At 57.9% G+C, this 19,157-nt stretch overlaps 2 protein-coding genes across 3 annotated transcripts; one reads left to right on the forward strand and one right to left on the reverse strand.

Annotated features, from left to right (window-relative positions):
- Nucleotides 1-578: 578 nt before the first annotated feature.
- BET1L (Bet1 golgi vesicular membrane trafficking protein like) lies at nt 579-5,444 on the reverse strand. Its single transcript, XM_030485060.1, has 4 exons — nt 5,208-5,444; nt 4,596-4,687; nt 3,803-3,859; nt 579-2,531 (listed from the first exon to the last, which is right to left on the reverse strand). The coding sequence occupies exons 1-4, from the start codon at nt 5,224-5,226 to the stop codon at nt 2,364-2,366; spliced, it is 336 nt and encodes a 111-aa protein (XP_030340920.1). The 5' UTR covers nt 5,227-5,444; the 3' UTR covers nt 579-2,363.
- Nucleotides 5,274-18,638, forward strand: RIC8A (RIC8 guanine nucleotide exchange factor A). 2 transcript variants are annotated; one of them, XM_030485055.1, is made up of 11 exons: nt 5,274-5,596; nt 6,907-7,089; nt 9,644-9,691; nt 11,611-12,225; nt 12,832-12,926; nt 13,709-13,859; nt 14,504-14,599; nt 14,872-15,016; nt 15,731-15,875; nt 16,654-16,773; nt 17,248-18,638. In XM_030485055.1, the coding sequence occupies exons 2-11, from the start codon at nt 7,006-7,008 to the stop codon at nt 17,366-17,368; spliced, it is 1,620 nt and encodes a 539-aa protein (XP_030340915.1). In that variant the 5' UTR covers nt 5,274-5,596; nt 6,907-7,005; the 3' UTR covers nt 17,369-18,638. The 2 variants fall into 2 exon arrangements, with proteins under 2 accessions (XP_030340915.1, XP_030340916.1); XM_030485056.1 differs by having other exon boundaries at nt 5,459-5,596; nt 6,922-7,089; nt 17,248-18,542.
- The last annotated feature ends 519 nt before the right edge of the window (nt 18,639-19,157 follow it).

Below are 19,157 nucleotides of genomic sequence, written 5' to 3' on the forward strand. Positions count from 1 at the left end.
GCTGGTTCCCCAATGAGCCTCACACACAGAGGAACCCTCCGATGGAGCACACTGCCCAGCAGCGCTCGTGCAGATCCCTCTGCATGGGGAAGCCTTTGATTCGGGCACAGGCTGGCACCCAATGGTGGCAAATGCCACCCCAGCAGGACATGGGCAGCCCCAGGAGAAGCGGGGGGAGCCTGGAGGAATGCCTGGAGCAGGAAGAGGAGGAGGAGAGGGCAGAGGGCCCACAGGGTCCTACAGATGCTGCTCCCGAACATGTGGCAGTGCTGGGGTGGGAATCGGAGGGGGCACAACTTCAAGAACCTTTAACTTCAATGTTTCAGTTTAAAGCTCCTGAGGTTAATGATATATATATGTATTTAAATCCTTGGATTGAGTTCTAGAGGAATTCAGAGCATTAGAGACAAAAACTCCAATCCCTGCACTGCAGTTCCCTGAAGATGTGCCGCTTCCTGGGATAACACCGAGATGGGGCTTTGAGGAAGCAGGTTCTCTACAGCTCAGGCTCAACTGAATGATCTGGTCTTGGCACGTAGCCTTGCTAACATGTGAGCACAAGGGGGAAACACTTCAGCAAGATTCTAAACCCAGAGCTTTATTTGCAACAGTAGAAGCAAACAAACCCACCAGCATCATGAGGACCAGGCTGTGCCATGGCCTTTCATCAGGAGCCTTCTGCTTCAGGAACTCAAAGTCCATCAGTTCACCCGTTGTTCTTCCAAATGGAAAGAGTTGGGAGTTGCCACATCTCACCAGAGAAGCAGGAGGAAGGACCAGAGAAAGTCACTGCTGCCTCCTTCTTATTGGCCTTCCCTGTGCACTTCCCAAAGGTAGAAGCCTGAAGACACCCAATCCAGCCAGTGCAGTGTCTGGGCACAGTCTGGTACAGCTGGAACAACGGACAACACTGTCCCCTTATGGATCTGGAGCGGGGTCAGTCCAAGGACAAGGGAATTCCTAATGGGTGCAAGGGGATGCCAAAGGAAACATCCCCCCGCTGGTGAACACAGGCTTGCTGGAGAGGAGAAGGGCTGGAATGTCAGAGGAGTAAAGCCTCAGTCCTGCAGAGCAAATCAGCAGGGACTTTCTCAAAGGAAAACCAGAACACGTGAGCAGTGGGTACAGAAAGAGCCAGGGTGGGACACAGCAGCACTTACACAGCAGGCAGCGGAGGGTGGTTGGTTTTACATCCTTTCTCCCAACCGGCACAGCACTTGACAGCTACAGAGCAATTGCTTCAGTCATGGGCAGACTGAGATAACAGCTATGAAGAACTCAGCTGGGGCCGTGGTGTGAGTGACCAGCCCAGGGCAAGGCTGGGGGGGTGACGGGAAGGAGCGGTCCCAGCTCCCGCACTCCCAGAGCCACGTGCAGCACCTCGGGAGAGGAAACCGGCACCACTGCGGGAGCGACAGCTCTGAGACGGGACGGGAGGGATGTGCCACGAGCCCTGCAGGCAGCATCCCAGAGTTCTGTGAAAGGCAAAGCCTGGGTACCTTCTCCATGAACAGAGAAACAAACCCACCCTCTGATCCAGTCCTTCCGTGACCTCCCACCACCCCAGCGGCACCGTGCAGGAGTTTCACTTGACCTCAACCTCTGCACAACATCTACCCAAAGTGCACCATAACGACTGAACTGAACTGGACCTTCTGCCATCAGATTCTCTTAACACTGCTTTACAGTTAAGGGAGTGTGTTTCCAGCTGTGTGGAAGGGACTGGAAGATACTGTATGTGTGCAAACCGAGGTGGGCTATGGGCTCTGGCCCTCCTTTCTTGCAGGGCTCATCCCCAGTGTTGCCCAGAGGGCTGATAGAGGTGACAGAGCTAGCATTTAAATCAAGTTTTGCTCCTCTGCAACAACTGGGGACTATCAGGGTGCAAATCTACTGCTAATTTCATTTCAAAGCAGCGCAGACTTCATTTCAAGCCAGGAACCCCGACTATCAACAGGTCTTTGGGCCAAGGGGAAGCTGAGAGCAGCTGGTTTCTGAGCATCTGAGTCTCTGGAGCCACATCTCCTCACAAGCCTAGCACCGAGTGTCAGTAGGGAGGTAACACAAAAGCAGCCTTTAAAAACAGGCTGTGAGCCACGGCCAACAAAGCAAGAGATAAAGATGTTAAAGCATTTAACAACATCAGGATGTGTTATACATGAAAATCCATTTAGAATCACATAATCTTATAAAGAGACGTCTGAGACCAGCAGAACAAGGACGAGAAGCTGGTGGAAAGAGAAGTTATTTGGAAGGTCTGTCTGGAACACCTCAAGGACTCCACCACGGGGCAGACCAAGGAAGGCGTTGAACGGGGTCTGTCAGTCACTGTGTTTCCTGTCGTGTGAAACCCACAGAACAGCTCAAGTCCCTGCTTTGGCCACCAGGTAGTAGAGGATGACGAACACCACGATGAGGCCAGCTGACACGGAGCAGAGCAGGCGCCGGTTCTCCCTGCCCGAGCGCGCCATGCTGGAGAAGCGCTTCACGCTGCCCGTGAGCAGCCCGGTCACGCTCAGCAGGTCCGAGTCCTGGGGACAGAGGGCAGGCACAGGGAGGGTTACAGACAGAATGAACAGCAGATGTTAGCAGCAACTCTGTATGTGAACCCTTCACCCAAAGGACACATCCCTAGTGAAGCTGTGCCATTACAGCAGCGAGGCGGGCTCACGAGCGCAGAAGGTGGGATCTCCTGCCATCATTCTGTTCTCCCCTCAGCATGGGGTGACATTCACGTGCAACTCTGCCAGAGCGGGGCAAACAGCTCTCAAACTAGTGCAGTTCAGGCAGTTTCATTCTGACTTCTGGGCTGGTTTTCCTTATTCACAAACTACTCAGAGCTTCTGCTCATGTTGCTCCTGAAATGCTTCAAAACCTTCTCTGTAACAGAAGCAGTTTCATGCTGAATAAGGGCTTCTCCTTTAAGGTCTTTTGCCATGACACCCTTTACTCTGATTCTCCACTCTCCTGATTTTCATCCAATGCTCTCAGCACACGCTGCTATTACACTTCCAAGCTGAGCTTTGACTCAACTGATTTCAACACTACAATTATCTGTTCTCTCGCTTCCACACACCAGCTCCGGCAGAAAAGGTGCTCCAAGCACCAGTGTTACGGTGCTGATCTCCTCAAACCTCTGCCTGGATTCCCTTCCTTCATGAACTGCCTTTCTCCTAAAAAGCCTCAGTACGTGACACCTCAGCTCCAGGGACGTGCTAGCCTGGCCTGGCCCCAGGGCACTGCGTCTGCCATCAGCAACCAAAGCTTAAGAAGCAGATGGCTCCGGAAAGTGATTTTGGTTTCACTGATGGTGTGTGTCAGGAAGACAACAGAACATGGCACTGACCAGCCTGAGTGCACCCACAGCATCAGCTTTGCTCCTTCCTGAGACTTCCAAGCCCTGTCAGACAGCCTGTTTCAGGTAACCCTACAGATCTACACAGCAACACCAAAACCAAAGGGGCAGCTGAGGAACAGGCCCATCTCCCAGCATTAGCCACAGGAGGCAGCTCTTCATCCCCAGGAAGGAGATGATCTCCATCCATGTGTCTGGAGCGTGCTGCCCTACACCAGTCTATCCAGATGCTGGATACCAACCCTGTCACCCCCTGGACAAAGCAACACTGCCAACACTGAAGTGCCTGATGTTTGTGTACCAAGAAATCCAGTGGGATCAGGTTCAGTTGCATTCCTGGTTTGCCAAACCAGGTGCTGGGATCTGACTTTGTCTGTTAACCTGGAGCTGCTGTTCACTGAAAGCCAGCACACAATGGTCACTTTCTACGTGTTGGTGGTTCCTTACCATGCCATCCAGGTAACGGTTCTGCTCCTCAGCATCTTTGTCGATGTCCAGCGCCAGCTATATAGGGATGAAACATGGATTAATGACCTTCAGTGCAGAGAGAACCTCTGACACATCTGGTAACATGTGAATGCGTGTTAGAAAAGCAAGCTCCAGCTTCCCCGGCTCCCCCCCGCCACACACAGAGGCTTCCTCAGCAGAGGAACAAGAGTCTCACTTTGGTTTTGGGTGGTTGAACTTTTTCAGCTCTGCAGCACTGAAAATAAAGCTGGACTGTCCAAAACTGCCACATATAGGGCAGGAGCATTGAAAGGTGGGGACACAACAGCAGGGACCAAGTCTTCCCTTTTACCTGGCGAGTCATTGACTTCTATTAAGCTCTAAATCAAAGTACTTGATGTTGTAGGAGCAAAGTAGCTTTAACACCCCCACTTACACAGAGACATGTGTATTATTCAGAACTACTTTACCTGCCTGTTTATTGTGACCTTTTCCCCAAGGAGCTGTGCTTACCACTACCCCCCGTGCAGCTTTCATGTGTCTCTCTGTGCCTAAAACTCCTTCCCTGCATGCTGTGACAGCCACACCATTCCCTTTGGATGCTGTTGCTAAACCTCAGATGAGAAGCAGCGATTCACAGATGTCCCTGGTGTTTCACAAGGGGAAGTTAACCAACAGCTCGGGGTCACGATACACAGGGAGCCTCGGTGGTGGCCGCGGGCTGGCACCCCGCAGGAACAGCGGGATAACGGATGCTCCGTCCTCCCCTCACCGCGGGCACTCGGCCACTCACCGTCTTGAGCCGGGTGACCTTGCTGGCCAGGCTGTCTGCCATGCGCTTGTTCTCCACGTCCAGCACATCCTCCGCGGCTCCTGCACTCGGCCCTGGAGCGGGGAGGGAAGAGGCGGCTGAGTCCCGCCCGGCCGCACGGCGCTGCCGGCTTTGCTCACCCGACGTGGCGGGCGCGGCGGAACGAGCGCGCTGCCCCCCGAGGCCGCTGCTGCCCCCCCCCCGCGCCGGGGTCTGCGCCACGGAACGCTCCCGAGCTCCTTTTGCCCAAACCACGGCGAACTACCCCCAAACAGACCCGGGTAGAACCCCAGCACCCCCCGAGCCGCCGCCGCCCGGCTCCCCGCAGCGCCGGGGGCTTCGTGCCCAGCGCGGGGCCCGGTGAAGCCGCTCACACCCAGGGCTCTTCACCCTCTCGGCCCTTCCGGGGCTCCCCTGGCCTGGACCCCCCGGAGGCTCCGGGCAGCCGGGCCCCGGCCTGAGGCGGCTCCCGAATGGTGGCGGGATCGGGATCGGGACCGGCACCGGGACCTGGACCGACCCCTTCCCCTCCCGGCTCCCGCACACCGGTGGTGGCAGCAGCGGGGTACCCCGCCACCGCCCCCCGGCCCTCACCTCGGCCCCACTCCGCCATGGCGGCCGCTGGTCCCGCCCCGCCGGGCGGAGCCGCGCCGGCCCCACAAAATGTCCGTCCCCCTCCGCTCACTCCCTGCTGCTCCGTGCGCTGCGGCGGGGAGCGAACCGCGCCGGGCCGGGCCGGGCCGCCGCTCCCCGGGGGCACCGCGACCCGCCGCGCTGGGCCGGGCCCCGGGCGCGGAGCGCGGCCGGGGGAGGGCCGGGGCCAGGAAATGAGGCAGGAAGCCGGGGCGGCGGGAGGAAGGTAACGGCGCTTCCCTCCGCCCCTGCTCGCCGCAGCCCCTCTCCCGGCCGGGCCTCGCCCGCCGCGGCCGCAGGGCCCCAGCCCCGGAGCGTCGGTCCCGGCTCCGAGGGACCCCGAGCCGCAGGTACCGCCGGCGCCTCTGGGGAGGAAAACGGGGCCTGAGGGGTTTGGGAAGGTGCGGGGCGAGGCGGGGGGGAGGTAAGGGTGAGAGGGGGAGCTGGGGGTGTGGAACGCGGCCAGGGCGGCGATCGGCTCTGGGCAGCCCCCGGTCCCCAGCCCCTCCGCGGGGCGCAGTGCTGTGCTGTGCCGCGCCGCGCCGCCGGCCCCGCTGAGCGACCCCCGGTTCCCGCAGCTCTCTGGCTGCCGAAGTGCAGGACCTGTCCTCGGTCCCCAGACCCCTCCGTGGCTGCGTGGGGCAGGTGGGGTGTCCCCTGTGAGCGCCCCAAAGCCCGGGGCTCCCGGCACAGGCGCCCGGCGCAGCGCGGTAGCTTGTCATTCCGTGCTTGCCATGCTGCAGAACACGGTTCAGAGCTACACAGTCTAAGCAGAGATACGTGCTCTCTGATGTGCTCAGATCTGCTTTATTTCCCACCGCTGGGGGTTGCTTCCCTGCACTGTGGCCTTGCACGGCTCTGTGAGCTGCTAAACTCGTGCTGTGTCTAAAATAATCCCATCTTTATGTGCATCTGCTCATTGACATGGCCATCATGACACACGTTGTCCAGTGGTGATACACAGAGGAGCTGCCACAAACGTGTGTTCTGACAGCGTGTGCCCGGTGCGCACACAGCCGGTCGCTGTGACTGTGCCCGGTGCACACACAGCCTGTCACTGTGACTGTGCCCGGTGCACACACAGCCTGTCGCTGTGACTGTGCCCGGTGCGCACACAGCCTGTCGCTGTGACTGTGCCCGGTGCGCACACAGCCTGTCGCTGTGACTGTGCCAGGCAGCAAACCCCCAGGGATCGGCTGCCACAAACCCCGAACGGGGGCTGTTTCTTCACCACCCTACAAGGTGGCTCTGCCTGGGGCCAGGAGGATGCTCTCCTGGCTGCCTGGCTTTCCTCTCCACGGGAATGCTTCTGGGTGTTGCATTATGTTTTTGCTCCTGTGCAGTGGCAGGAATCAGGCCAGCCAGGGGAGGAGGAGGCAGGGAGCTATTTCGGGGAGCTGCTGTTATCTGCTCTGTGTTAATCCTGGGCCGGGAGGGGGGAAGGTTTTCCCCGGGTGCTTTACTGGCCGGGCATGTATTAAACGTTGAAAAGCAAAGAGAGGAAGAGGATTAGAGGCAGAGGGAGGAAGCTGGCTGCTGGTGCCGCTGGGTTATCCATCTACTCAGCTGCTTTGGATGCAGCAGCGTGAGCAATCTCACCTGCGGCTTTCCTCTGGTTTGTCCTTTTCCTCCTTCCTTTCCCCACCCTTCTCCCGCTCAGCTCTCGTGTATCCAGGTCCTTCCGCGTCGCCGTTACCCGGAGCCGGGGAGCTCCCTGTTCACCTCCTGCTGAGCTGAGCCCAGCTGAGCTGGGGAGATAATGGAGCTCAGGGCAGTGGTGGCCACTCTGGAGAGCGGGGAGCAGGACACCGTGCTCAGGGTGCTTCAGATCTACAACCAGGAGGTGAGTGAGGTCCCAGCCCTCCCGCGGGGAGCAGCCACTTCTGTGCCACCGGCCGTCCCCATCTGTCCCCTCGGAGCACATCTGCCTGCGTGTGGCTGCCAGGAGCACGGACGGGCTGCTTCGGTTTTACCTGCAGATGGGGTATTGCCTGATGCTTTGCTGGGAAGCAGCTGAGCAGCCTCTCTGTATCCTGGTTCCTTTGTATACTGCAAGTAAAGCGTGGAGAAGGGAGAAGGGATTATTTTTGTAATTATTATTATTGAGCTATCAAGTAAAACCTGGAGGGAAATCTGGGTGCAGACCGAGCAGGAGGAGCTTTTATGTTAAGGCAAGGTTTGGAGGTGAGGAAATGGGCCTGGGGAGGAGCTGCAGGTGAAATGGTTGTGATTTGCAAGTAAAAGATGGCTGGAGAACAGGGATGGGGCTGCTGGAGCCGGGTGCAGGTGCCTGCTCTGAACTGGGGGTGAGAAGCCAATAATGAATAGAGAATATCAAAACAGGAAGCTGTGGCTGCCCCATCCCTGGCAGTGTTCAAGGCCAGGTTGGACACAGGGGCTTGGAGCAACCTGCTCTAGTGGAAGGTGTTGGGGGTTGGAGCTGGATGAGCTTTAAGGTCCCTTCAAGCCAAACCAGCTGTGGTTCTATGAATGGTTGGGGAGCAGAGGGGGAAGCGTTTTGAGCTTTGAAGTGGCACGAGATGATCTGTGGGGGTAAATCCCGTCAGAAATAGACTCTGGTTGTCAGGGAAATCTCCCTCAGGGTTCCCACCGAGGCGGGGTGCCCTGCAGAGCTCCGTGACTCACCCTGCGCCAGCCCTGAGTAGGAGGGGAGCCAGCGGGGAGAACCCGGGAGCATTTTACAACGGGGTGCAAGAGGAGAGGGCAGCTCTTTCCAGCTTCGCTTTGGAACAGGGGAGATGTGGCCAAGAAGGAGCAGGTCCCTGCTGGACGTTGCTCCACAGGAGTAACATCATCTGCTCCAGGTGTAACAATGGAGGAGCTGGGAGTGCAGCCAGAGTTCTGTGTGTAACCAGCCTGAGGCACCAGACACAGGGGTTTCTGTTGTCCTTTGCTGCTGCCTGCAGCGTAGGAACCTGTGAGGGTGGCAGTGGTTCTGCTGGCCTGTCCGGAGCCATCAGAGGGGCTTGTGAAGCTGCAGATGAACTGAGCAACTTCCTTGTCTCATTTTTACTGTAGAAGTTGATGGTGCTGCATCCTCTTTGTGCGATATGTTTGAATTCACTCTTGCAGACTCAGTCAGTCTTTGATTGCCAGGAGTAAACTACAGCTAAAGCAAAACCACCCGTATGGCAAAACAGACATGAATGAGACTGCAGGAGCGTGCCAGGAGGATGTGATGGGAGAGCACAAGTGCCCTGGTTGTCTGCAGAGCACATCAGCTCCAGGACTGGACCCTCAGTTCCTCATAGTGTGGGGCAGCACAAGAGGACACCCCTGTGAGGGCTGGAGGCTTTGCAGGCAGCCTGTTGGTGTTGTGTTGTGCACCATGGCTTGCTGTAGGCTGGCAAGACCTGGGACCTTGGTGCTGGGACCCGGTGAAGCTGCACACTGGATCTTCTGCTTTTAAGCAGCCAGGAATTGGCAGCATGTTGAAAAGGTGGCAGGAGGGACCGCACTTGTGGAATGAGGGAGTCAGGGAACATCCGTGATCTCCAAAGCCCAGTGCAGCCAGTCCCGGGCTGGAGGAAGGCAACTGGGCAGCTCATAACGTGGTAAATACAGAGGGAGACGAGCTCAGCCCTTCAGACCCTGGATGGGATACCTGGGAATTGCCGTCCCTCAAGAGAGGGTAAATCCAGAGTGCAAGGATGGCTGGTTGTGGTGCTCCTGAGCAGCTCCGTGGGGCTGAGCGGTGTCAGTCGAAGGTGGCAGCTGATCGAGGAAAGGGACGTGCTGGAGGTGGAGAGATCAGGTCTCTTGTGCTTAAAGAATGTGACCTGAATCACCACAAGGGTCTGTTTGCAGGTAACAAGAAGTGCTTTCTGTTGGTCAGGAGAAGGAACAGTAAATGTCAAGGGGAGAAATGTGTAGGCACAGCTTGGTGGTGTCACTGAGCAGAGAGTTGCGGCTATTATGGGATAAGAAACTCTTCCCTGTGAGGGTGCTGAGGCGCTGGCACAGGGTGCCCAGAGAAGCTGTGGCTGCCCCATCCCTGGCAGTGTTCAAGGCCAGGTTGGACACAGAGGCTTGGAGCAACCTGCTCTAGTGGAAGGTGTCCCTGCCCGTGGCAGGGGTTGGAGCTGGAGGAGCTTTAAGGTCCCTTCAACCCAAACCCCTCTGGGACTCTGTGATTTCTGAATCCTGGTTCCTCCGATGCCTGGGCCGTTTGGTTCTCTTCTATTTCACAGACAGAGGTTCTCTGAGCACTGATTCCCTGCCTCTGCTGGGGCTGCTCTTGAGCAGGGTGCTCGCTTTGGGCAGTTTGGTTTCAGACCTGCTGCTTCCAGCTGGGTGGCCCTTCCCTGCCTGGGGAAGTGGGTTTGTGCAGTTTTAACCTGTTACTTATTTTCCTTGTTTTTGTTCTGCCCCAACAGAAATCTCAGTGCTTCACCTTTGACGACGAGGAGCGGGAAGAGAGGAAGGTGGGCACAGGCTTTGCTGTCTTCCTCTGGCTGGGTGTGTAAATGTGCTGCTGTCGGTACTCCTGTGCAGCAGGTTTGGTGCTGGCAGCTCCCACGGGGGAAGAAAGGAGTGTTTTCATTAACTTGGTGAGGCAATGGTGTGCTCAGAGCATCTGCCTGGCTGGTTCCATCAGTAGGTGGTGGTTTAGGAGGAAGGTCAGCATCCTTCCAGCATCAGCAAGCCCTCTGGGTCCTGCAGCGCATGTAGTCAGTGTGCGTGTGTGCAAGGTGTGATCCTCTGTGCATGGCTCCGCAGGGCAGAGGCCACAGCAGCGTGCAGGGCTCCAGAGGGGCTGCTGTGAGGCAGCTGCAGCCTTTGGCTGAGGCTCTGGATTGACAGATGCTTTGAGCTGCTGTCATCTGGCCCTCAGCGGAAGGAAACTCCTGCCTGTTCATTTCTGCTCTTTCATGCTGGCTGCACATGGCTGGTGGGCTCATCTGCCTCAAGAATAAGTTAGTTTCTTTCCCCTGGATTATTTTCCATCTGGTCCAGTCCATGGGATGGTTGTGCCAATGCCTGTGTTAGCACAGCAAGTGTGGACCATGCGGCCGGGCTGGAGCACGGGACCTCTCTTGTCTGTCAGCTCATGCCAGCATGAAGCTTTTCCAGGTACAGCCAGATGCACAGGACTGGATCTCCCAGGGTCCGAGCTCTCTGCCCTGCTTGTCTGGCTGTTTGGGCTGGGACAGTCACACAGGCTGTGAATTCAGGCACAGCCTTGGGGTGCTCCACTTCTGGGGTGTATGTCATGAACTACAGATTGAGCATCACCACCTAGCTCCTGGTGCTCGGTTCTCGGGAAGGTTTAGCCCTGGGAACACTCTCCAGGATCTCTTTAACCTGAGTCTAAAATTCATTTGTTTTAATTCATTCCTTCCCTCAGTCCTTTTATCATCATCACGTCCAACTGGGGCTGTGCTAAGGCAGATACACTGAGTGACAAACCTTGTTGTGATCTTGGGTTCCTTCCCTCTAGTGCCGTGCGTGGAAAGACACGTGCTCTGCTGTTACGTTAGAGATGTAGTGAGACCTGACCTCACCAAGGTGTCAGTGTGCAGTGAGTGCCTGCTGCAACATGAAGTGTTGCTACACGTGGCTCAAGCCAAGCTGTGCCTGGTGTGTGAAGTTCCCTCTGCTCCTACCTGTGCCTTGCTCGCTGGCACACACGGTGCTGTTACCCACGAGGGTTTGATTCTCTGCTCCAGTGAATCGGTGTTAGTGGAGCTCTGCAGCCTGTCCCTGCAGAGGATCTGGGCTAGTAGGTCTGCAGACAGCACTGAGGTTTAGGGAGATAATGCTTATTTGAATCTCCTGAGGTCTTATCACCTCCTTTCCGAGGGCATCACGTGCTGCTCTCACCTCACTTAGGTCCTTTTCCCCTCCCTTGGTGATTTCTGACACATCTCTCAGCCTTGTCAGTCTGTTGCTGGAGCACCCAGAGCAGACGCCTCCCTAATCTTAATGCTTTGTGTAGGAGAAGAGAGTTGCTGTTGAGTTGGTTGTTACTCCTCAATGAAGCCATAAGGGATGTTTTTGCTCTGCCCTCTCTTTGCTTAGTGCAGCTGTCAAGTAAACCCTGTTACCCTGAATCATCCTCACCACGGGTGAAGCTACAACATGGGGTAGTAGCAGTTGTCTGTTCATACTCCCCCCTCACATCTGATACCCTCTTCCAGCCGTTCTTTGTTTCTTGCTTGAACTGGGGCAGGATCAGATGCCAGAGCCAAACGCTTGCTGAGTGCACCCCTGAAGCAGAGCCGGCAGCAGGCCCATCTCTAGATGCTGCTCACGTCTCCCAGGGCAGTGTTACAGGGTGTGGGGAGCACTGTCAAGGGCAGTGCACGAGGCATTCCTTGTTTCCTTGTTCCCAACTGCACAGAAAATGGCCCAGCTGCTGATCAGGTTCCTGGAGAGAGAGCTGCAGCCGTCCTGCCAGGTCACCTGCCTGGAGAGCATCCGCATCCTGTCCCGCGACAAGTTCTGCCTGGAGCCCTTCACCACCAAGGACGGGCTCCGGACCCTCTCCAGGCACGCTGGCGTCGACCACTCCGAGGAGCTCATCCGGGAGGTCCCCGACTTGGATGTAATCCTGGAGTCCCTCAAGTGTCTCTGCAACATCGTCTTCAGCAGCCCGCGGGCGCAGGAGCTGGCGGCGGAGGCGCGGCTCGTGGTGGGCCTGGCCAGGCGCATCAAGCTCTACAACGAGAGGAGCCTTCCCCATGAGGTGAAGTTCTTTGACCTGCGCCTCCTGTTCCTGCTGACAGCGCTGCGGGTGGACACGCGGCAGCAGCTGGCCCAGGAGCTCAGGGGTGTCAGCCTCATGGCAGATACGCTGGAGCTCACCCTTGGTGTGAAGTGGATGGACCCCTATGAAGTTGCCACCGAGGAGGGGCTTCTCCCACCTTTGCCTCGGCAGGAGACAGAGCGAGCCATGGAGATCCTCAAAGTGCTCTTCAACATCACTTTCGACTCCAGCAAGAGGGAGGTGGATGAGGTAAGTCCTGGGTGTCCCCCCCTGCATGTGCCTGTCTCCAGGCTGGGTTTCACTGCTGCCTTCTCCTCACTTGCATGTCCTCCGTTAGAAGCTGGCCCTTGTGCAGCCCCCGGGTCCACGGAGGGGTGGCAGGAGCCTTGTGTCAGAGCTTCCTCCCTCGGGCACTGCCTCTGTCCAGTGCATTGGCGACACTTCAGACTTCCAGAGCATTGCAGTTTACAGGCTGGGTGTTTTCCTTCCTAATGACACGATTCACTGCACAAGGGCAGAGCAGAGCCCCCAGTAACTCACTTCTGAGCCTGGCCTGGTACTCCTTCACCTTCTGGACAAGGCCAAGGGAGGGTGTGATGGAAAACACCCCTGGCTAATCCATGGCGCTTTTGGGGGGCCTCTTCCAGCCCTTGGCTCAGTGTCCCAGAGTGAGAGGAAAGGTTTTGGGCAGCAGGAAATCTGTGTGTTGTCCTGAAAGGAGAGTTGGAGGCTACTTTCACTTGAGGCATCCTGCAGTCAGTTGCAGGCTGCTGGACGGGGCTGTGGGCTCAGGGCAGGCTCTGGGACGTGGAGGATCCCTTTCCTGATGCAGGTTTTCATTCTCTTTGGGGGCAGGAAGATGCTGCTTTGTACCGGCACCTGGGGGCCCTCCTGCGCCACTGCCTCATGATCTCTGCTGATGGAGAGGACAGGACAGAGGAGTTCCACAGGTCTGTTAGATCAGTAGGTCAGCACCTCACTAGCAACAGGTCTCCCCAGGGCCAATCCTGCCTCACCTCGGCTCGAGCCGCCTCTGCCTGTGTGCTGCTTGCTGAGGTTGCTGTGACGAGCAGGTCAGACACCAAAGCGGGTGCCTTTGGCCCAGCCTGCAGGTTCCTCCATCCAAAGTAGCCCTGTCCTTCCTGTAAACACATTGTCTGTGTGGCCACCACAGGGAGGAGCATGTTGTGTTCTCCCAGCCTGCCCGAGGGCTGTGTTCCAGCCCCTTCCATCCCCTGCCTCAGACCTGCTCAAGTGCCACCACTTCAGTGGCCTCTTGCCAGAGCAACTTTGGTGCTTTGAGTCCCTTAAGCCAGGCTGAGGGATTGCCTGTGGCACATCACTGAGCATGACTGGCCCAGGGGTGTCAGCTCTGAGCTGGTGACACCACCCTGGCCCCAGGAAAGCTGCAGGCAGCTTGAAGGAGGGAAGGAGTGATGCAGCAGGAGGCCCTAGAGAAGGACCTGCTTGGCCTCGACGTCAGTATCTGTGGTTTCTCAGTTGTCACTAAAGTCTCTTTAGACTCCCAGCAAGTAGTTCAACAACACAAAAGCAGTTTGATGTATCCCTGTTCAGTGGTGTGAGGAGCCTGGGATGCAGTCCAAAGACAGCTTGGACCTCAGAGCCCTCCCACTGCTGGAAGTTAGTGATGAACCTCCATCTCTGGAGAGCTGAGGAACCTCTGTGAGCAAAGCCCCATGACTGTGTGTTCTCTTCTCCTTTCCTTGCCCAGCCACACAGTTAACCTTCTGGGAAACCTGCCCCTGAAGTGTCTGGACGTGCTCCTCACGCCCAAAGTGCGGCCCGGCTCCCTGGAGTACATGGGTGTCAACATGGATGCAGTCAGCATCCTGCTGGACTTCCTGGAGCGCCGCCTGGACAGGGTGAGTTGTGAGGCTGCTTCCCTGCTCGTCTGCAGCAGCTCACTGCAGGGCACCTTCCCTGCAGCCTGGAAAGCCCCGGGCCACCAGCACAGGGCACCAGCGGGCACGGCTGGATCGGGGATACTCCTTTATGGAAGGGGCAGGTTTTAGTAGAGGCCAGACTTGGGGTTGGTGGGACTAAAACAACGTCTGTTGACTGGGAAAGTGACCGTGTCATCGCTTTGTAGGCTGCAGGTGGTGAGGCTGGTTGAGCAGTAGGGGATTAGCTGGGCAGTGGAAGCACTGGTGCTGTGTCACGCAGCTCAGTAGTGACCTGGTGGGCAGCTCTGGAAGCCTCAGTTTGTGTTGGTTTCAAGCTGGCTGGTTTCAGCCTCTGGAGTTAGTCCAAAGGGCCTCCACATTTCACCACTGCACTTCTCCACTCCGGATGCCCCACAAGTATTTCCAGCACTGCTGTGCCACGAGCAGGGCTTGGGAAACCATGGGTTTGAGGAGTGGTGGAGCGCTGGAACTCCTGTGGCAGAGGCTGGGAGCTTTGGTGTCTGTCTGTGCCCCTGGTGCCTGTACTCACATTCTGCCCCACAAGCCAGAGGAGCTGAGCTCAGTGTGACCCACGTGGTGGTTGTGCTGTGGTGCCTCTGCAGGGACACAAGCTGAAGGAGAGCCTGACCCCTGTGCTGAACCTGCTGACAGAGAGCGCCCGCGTCCACCGCCAGACCAGGAAGTTCCTGAAGGCAAAGGTGTGCTGAGGCTCAGCCACGAGCTGAGTGATGCTGCTCCCAGGAGGCAGGAGACCAGGCAGCTCCTGGCTATTGCCACCCTCCCAACAGGCCCCCCTGTCTCTGCTTGGTCTGGTCTGTGGGTGGTTGAGGCTTTTGGTACCCACAGTGTTTTGTCCACATCTCCCGCACTCTGCATTTACTGGTGGTAGCTGACCACACGTGCACTGTCCCCTCCCTGATGGGGTGTTGCTGTCCCAGCCCCACTGATCCCCCTCCCTGTGGCCCCACAGGTGCTGCCTCCGCTGCGGGACGTGAGGAACCGGCCGGAGGTGGGGAACTCGCTGCGGAACAAGCTGGTGCGGCTCATGACCCACATCGACACGGACGTGAAGCACTGCGCTGCCGAGTTCCTATTCGTGCTGTGCAAGGAGAGCGGTGAGCGCTGCGGCGGCTGCTCCGGGAGAGGGAGCTGGGGCCGGGCCGCGGGCGCGCTGCCGACCCTCTGCAGCCAACGGGAACCGCTGCCCGCCCTTGGGCTGGGCACACCCCGTAGGGAAAGTGGGGGGTATCCCAGTGCTCTGGGGAGGAGTTGCTGTGTCTCATGCAGCGGTGCGTGAAGAGCTGTGCTGGAGGACACCCCAACACCCCGCAGACAACCTGGCCCACGTTCAGACCCCCACCCATGGGTGTTGTACTGCCCTTCCTGGTGCAGAGCGGGAGCCTGTTCCCTGGCAGAGCCCAAAGGAGTGTTGGCATCTCCATGTCTTTGTAGCCTTGCTCCAATCTCGCTGTTGGGGTACACGGGCAGATGGGCAGGAGCAGCAGAGGGAAGCACAGGGTGGTTGGTCTCCCCCCTTAGCAAGAGCAGAAGGAGGGAAGCACAGGGTGGTTGGTCTCCCCCTTTGGCAAGAGCAGAAGGAGGGAAGCACAGAGTGGTTGGTGTCTCCCCTCCTGGCAGGAGCAGCAGAGGGAAGCACAGGGTGGTTGGTGTCTCCCCCCCGGCAGGGGCAGCAGAGGGAAGCACAGGGTGGCTGGTGTCTCCCCCCTGGCAGGGGCAGCAGAGGGAAGCACAGGGTGGATGGTGTCTCCCCCCTGGCAGGGGCAGCAGAGGGAAGCACAGGGTGGATGGTGTCTCCCCTTCTCCCGCAGTGTCCCGGTTTGTGAAGTACACGGGCTATGGGAATGCCGCTGGGCTCCTGGCAGCACGAGGCCTCATGGCCGGGGGCCGGGAGGAGGGAGAGTACTCGGAAGATGAGGACACGGACACAGAGGAGTACAAAGAGGCAAAGCCTAAGTAAGAAGCCTGTTCCCTGCCTGCAGTCCCCCTGTTGCTACATCACTTTCCCACTCCTGTTCTGTCCCTTTCTTTGTCTGCTCTCTGCCATCTCCCTTGTCCTGCCCTTTCACAGGCACATTTCCTTCCACGTTACCTCATAGAATCACAGAATCACAGAGTGGTTTGTGTTGGAAGGGACCTTAAATCTCCTCCAGTTCCATTCCTCCAGAGCCCATTCACCCCAGATCTGTGCCCATGGCAGTATGTCTAATCCATGTCTTACATCCTTTTTGGCATCCCTGTGGGTCAGTGCAGGGTCAGGCTTTCACTGTGTGCTGGGATAAGCGTGGTCCCTCCTTGTAGCAGGGTTGGAAGTGCCGATTACTCCTCCCCATCTCCAGAGCCCTGTGCTGCTGGAGCAGGATGGGCTTTGGGGGTTTTCCTTCTTTATTTCTGTCCGCTTTTTGCCTCCGAACCTAAGGAGAAGGAAGCAGCATTGTCTGCCCTTGTGCCTGTGGTTTCAGACTGCACCCTGGAATTGGCAGGATGGGGATGCTGCTCCCACCAGAGAAGTGGGAGGGGTTTGTAAGGGGGAACAACGGTGTGTAGGGGACACAGAAAGTGGTCAGAAGCACCACGTTGCACTGTGCTAGCACTTGGGGCTGGCAGCAGCGACAGTCAGCCTTGACACTGTGTTCCTCCGCTCAGCAGAGGCAGAGAAGGTTTTCAAACAGCCTTTTGGTCACTCCCGTGCTTTTCCTCCTCCTCTGCCCTGACCTCACTCTTCTTCTTGCAGCATTAACCCTGTGACAGGACGTGTTGAAGAGAAACTGCCCAACCCCATGGAAGGGATGACTGAGGAGCAGAAGGAATATGAGGCCATGAAGTTAGTCAACATGTTTGACAAATTGTCCAGGTACTAGAAAGCTGTGTCTCTGTCTGCATGAGCACCCGTGTGTCTGTGACCTGCATGTGCCACAGGCCTTTCTAAGGCCACTGCTAACTGAAGGGAGGTGAAGGGGAGTGGGGAGATGTGTGGGGACATGCTTCCTTGAGCTGGGCCCTGCTGGTGCAGGGGGAGGCACCCCCAGCCCTACACCCCTCTGGCATGATGTTGTACTGTGAAATCCCCCAATGCGCCTGTGCTTCCAAGCACTGAGCTGTTCCAGGGACCCTGAGCGTGGAGCACTTGTGCTTGCAGCCATCACTTCACCATGCTGGGGGTTTTATGGCCAGAACTGTCCCCTCCTTCTAAAGAGGGATTCTTGGTGGTGGCCTGGGCTTGTTCTGGGTTGCCTTGGGCAGGCCCCGTGTTTCTGCTGTGGCCCATGTCTGTTCCTGTGCTGGCTGCTGCAGCCTGGTGTCACCTTTCCCCTGTCCCTGGTTGCAGAGAGCAGGTGATCCAGCCCATGGGCATCACGCCGGGCGGCAGCCTGGCACCCATGCACAGCACCCTGCGCGACGCGGCTGAGGACAGGTCCTCGTCCGACTCGGACCTGGGGCTGGACTGAGCTGGGAGCCCCCCCGCTGCTCCGGGACTGAGCTGGGAGCCCCCCCGCTGCTCCGGGACTGAGCTGGGAGCCCCCCCCGCTGCTCCGGGACTGAGCTGGGAGCCCCCCCCGCTGCTCCGGGACTGAGCTGGGAGCCCCCCCCGCTGCTCCAGGATTGAGCTGGGAGCCCCCCCCGCTGCTCCAGGATTGAGCTGGGAGCCCCCCCCGCTGCTCCAGGATTGAGCTGGGAGCCCCCCCGCTGCTCCAGGATTGAGCTGGGAGCCCCCCCGCTGCTCTGGGACTGGTGCTGCACCAGAGGCTGGTGCTGGGCCAGGACCCGCATCCAGCCTGGAGCCCTCACAGCCCCGCACAGGAGGACCTCCTGCCTCTTCCCAGCTCCTCACCTCCACTCCTGCCCAAGGCCTGGCTCCACCTCGAGGATTTCACGCTCCAAACTGCTTCCAGGACTTCCCAGTAGGATGGTTTTTAATACAGGATATTTGGGAGGAAGGGGCGGGGGCGAAGATCTTGGTCACACCATCGGGGTTCAGCACCCTGCAGAGCATCGTGTGTGTGTGCAGCACTGTCAGTGTGAGCGGGTGAGTGTGGCCAGCCCGGGGGGGGAGCTGCTCCCCGGGATCACGGGTGGGAATTGGGGGGCTGCAGGAAAGGGGGTGAGTGGTGGCAAACAGCTCCTGGGGAGCAGCCTGGGGGTGTCTCGGCACAGTGCAGCCCTGTCACCTGCAGGCAGCTCTGTGTGTGTGATGGTGTCTGTGCACAGGCAGGGGAGTGTGGACGTGTGAGTGTAGTGAGCGAGGGCAGCAGCAGCGTGTGCACTGCAGGGAGCAGGGTGAAGCCTTCGTGTGAAGCTTCCAGCATTCCCATCGCCAACATTCCCATCCAGCTCCCACCCACATGAGAAGCAAACGGTGCTGGCCGGGAGCACGCTGCCGTTCAGCCCCTGGCGCTGTGCAGTGCTCCTCTTACCTCCCAGCTCAGTCTCTGCCATGGGCCTTTCCCCATCCTGAGCTTCCCGAAGGAAAGGCCAGACTGTGCTTTGTGTGCTGCCCTCGCCTGCCTTGGCTTCCCCAGGGACACCCAGGGCTGGTGCCCGCCCTGCCCTTCGCTGTGGCTTTAGGTTTGTCTTGTTCTGGTTTGGTTGATTTCTTTTTAAAGAGAACTATTTTAAAGAAAACCTTTTAGTCTGTGTCACGTCCCAGAGATCCTGAACTTCCTGTCACGAGTAGGAATGCAGAAGTGATGCTGGAATAAAGAAACCACAATGAGCTCATGGCAGTGGTTCCTGGGGTGCGATGGCCTGGGCGAGCCAGGGAGCTTCTTTGGCTCTTTCTGTGCACGTGGTTCTGCTCTGACCCCCTCAGCTTTACAGGTGCATTTGGGAGGTGAAACTGCAGCGTTAAACTGGGGCTAAGCCAGAACCTTTCCCTGCACCACCACCAAGAATAACCCAGGGGAGCATCCCAAAGATAAACCAAGTACTGAAGCTTGAGGGTTGCAAAACAGCCTCAGCTCAACCCCTGAGCCTCTCAGCACACTGTTGCTCACAGGACTGTGCCTCAGCTCCGGGACAGATGCTCTGGAGCAGTTGACAATTGTGCTCTCTGGCTGTTTCCTACCTGTGCAATAGGCAGGAACTTGAGCTTCTTGCTGGAGCGGGGCCAGAGAAGGGCCCCGGAGCTGGTGCAGGGCCTGGAGCACAAGTGTGATGAGGAACGGCTGAGGGACCTGGGGGGGTTTAGTCTGGAGAAGAGAAGGCTCAGGGGGGACCTTCTCGCTCTCTGCAACTGCC

Source organism: Strigops habroptila, chromosome 4, assembly GCF_004027225.2.
Source record: "Strigops habroptila isolate Jane chromosome 4, bStrHab1.2.pri, whole genome shotgun sequence".
In the NCBI taxonomy this organism is placed as follows: domain Eukaryota; kingdom Metazoa; phylum Chordata; class Aves; order Psittaciformes; family Psittacidae; genus Strigops; species Strigops habroptila.

What these genes read in the sequence shown, in the direction of transcription:
- BET1L (XM_030485060.1), bottom strand. An exon ending in AGGTCACCCGGCTCAAGACG is followed by an intron (nt 3,860 to 4,595) that starts GTGAGTGGCCGA and finishes ATCCCTATATAG; the next exon opens with CTGGCGCTGGACATCGACAA. An exon ending in ACCGTTACCTGGATGGCATG is followed by an intron (nt 2,532 to 3,802) that starts GTAAGGAACCAC and finishes CTCTGTCCCCAG; the next exon opens with GACTCGGACCTGCTGAGCGT.
- RIC8A (XM_030485055.1), top strand. Translation starts at nt 7,006, where the DNA reads ATGGAGCTCAGGGCAGTGGTGGCCACTCTGGAGAGCGGGGAGCAGGAC. An exon ending in AGGAGCGGGAAGAGAGGAAG is followed by an intron (nt 9,692 to 11,610) that starts GTGGGCACAGGC and finishes CCAACTGCACAG; the next exon opens with AAAATGGCCCAGCTGCTGAT. An exon ending in AGGACAGAGGAGTTCCACAG is followed by an intron (nt 12,927 to 13,708) that starts GTCTGTTAGATC and finishes TTCCTTGCCCAG; the next exon opens with CCACACAGTTAACCTTCTGG.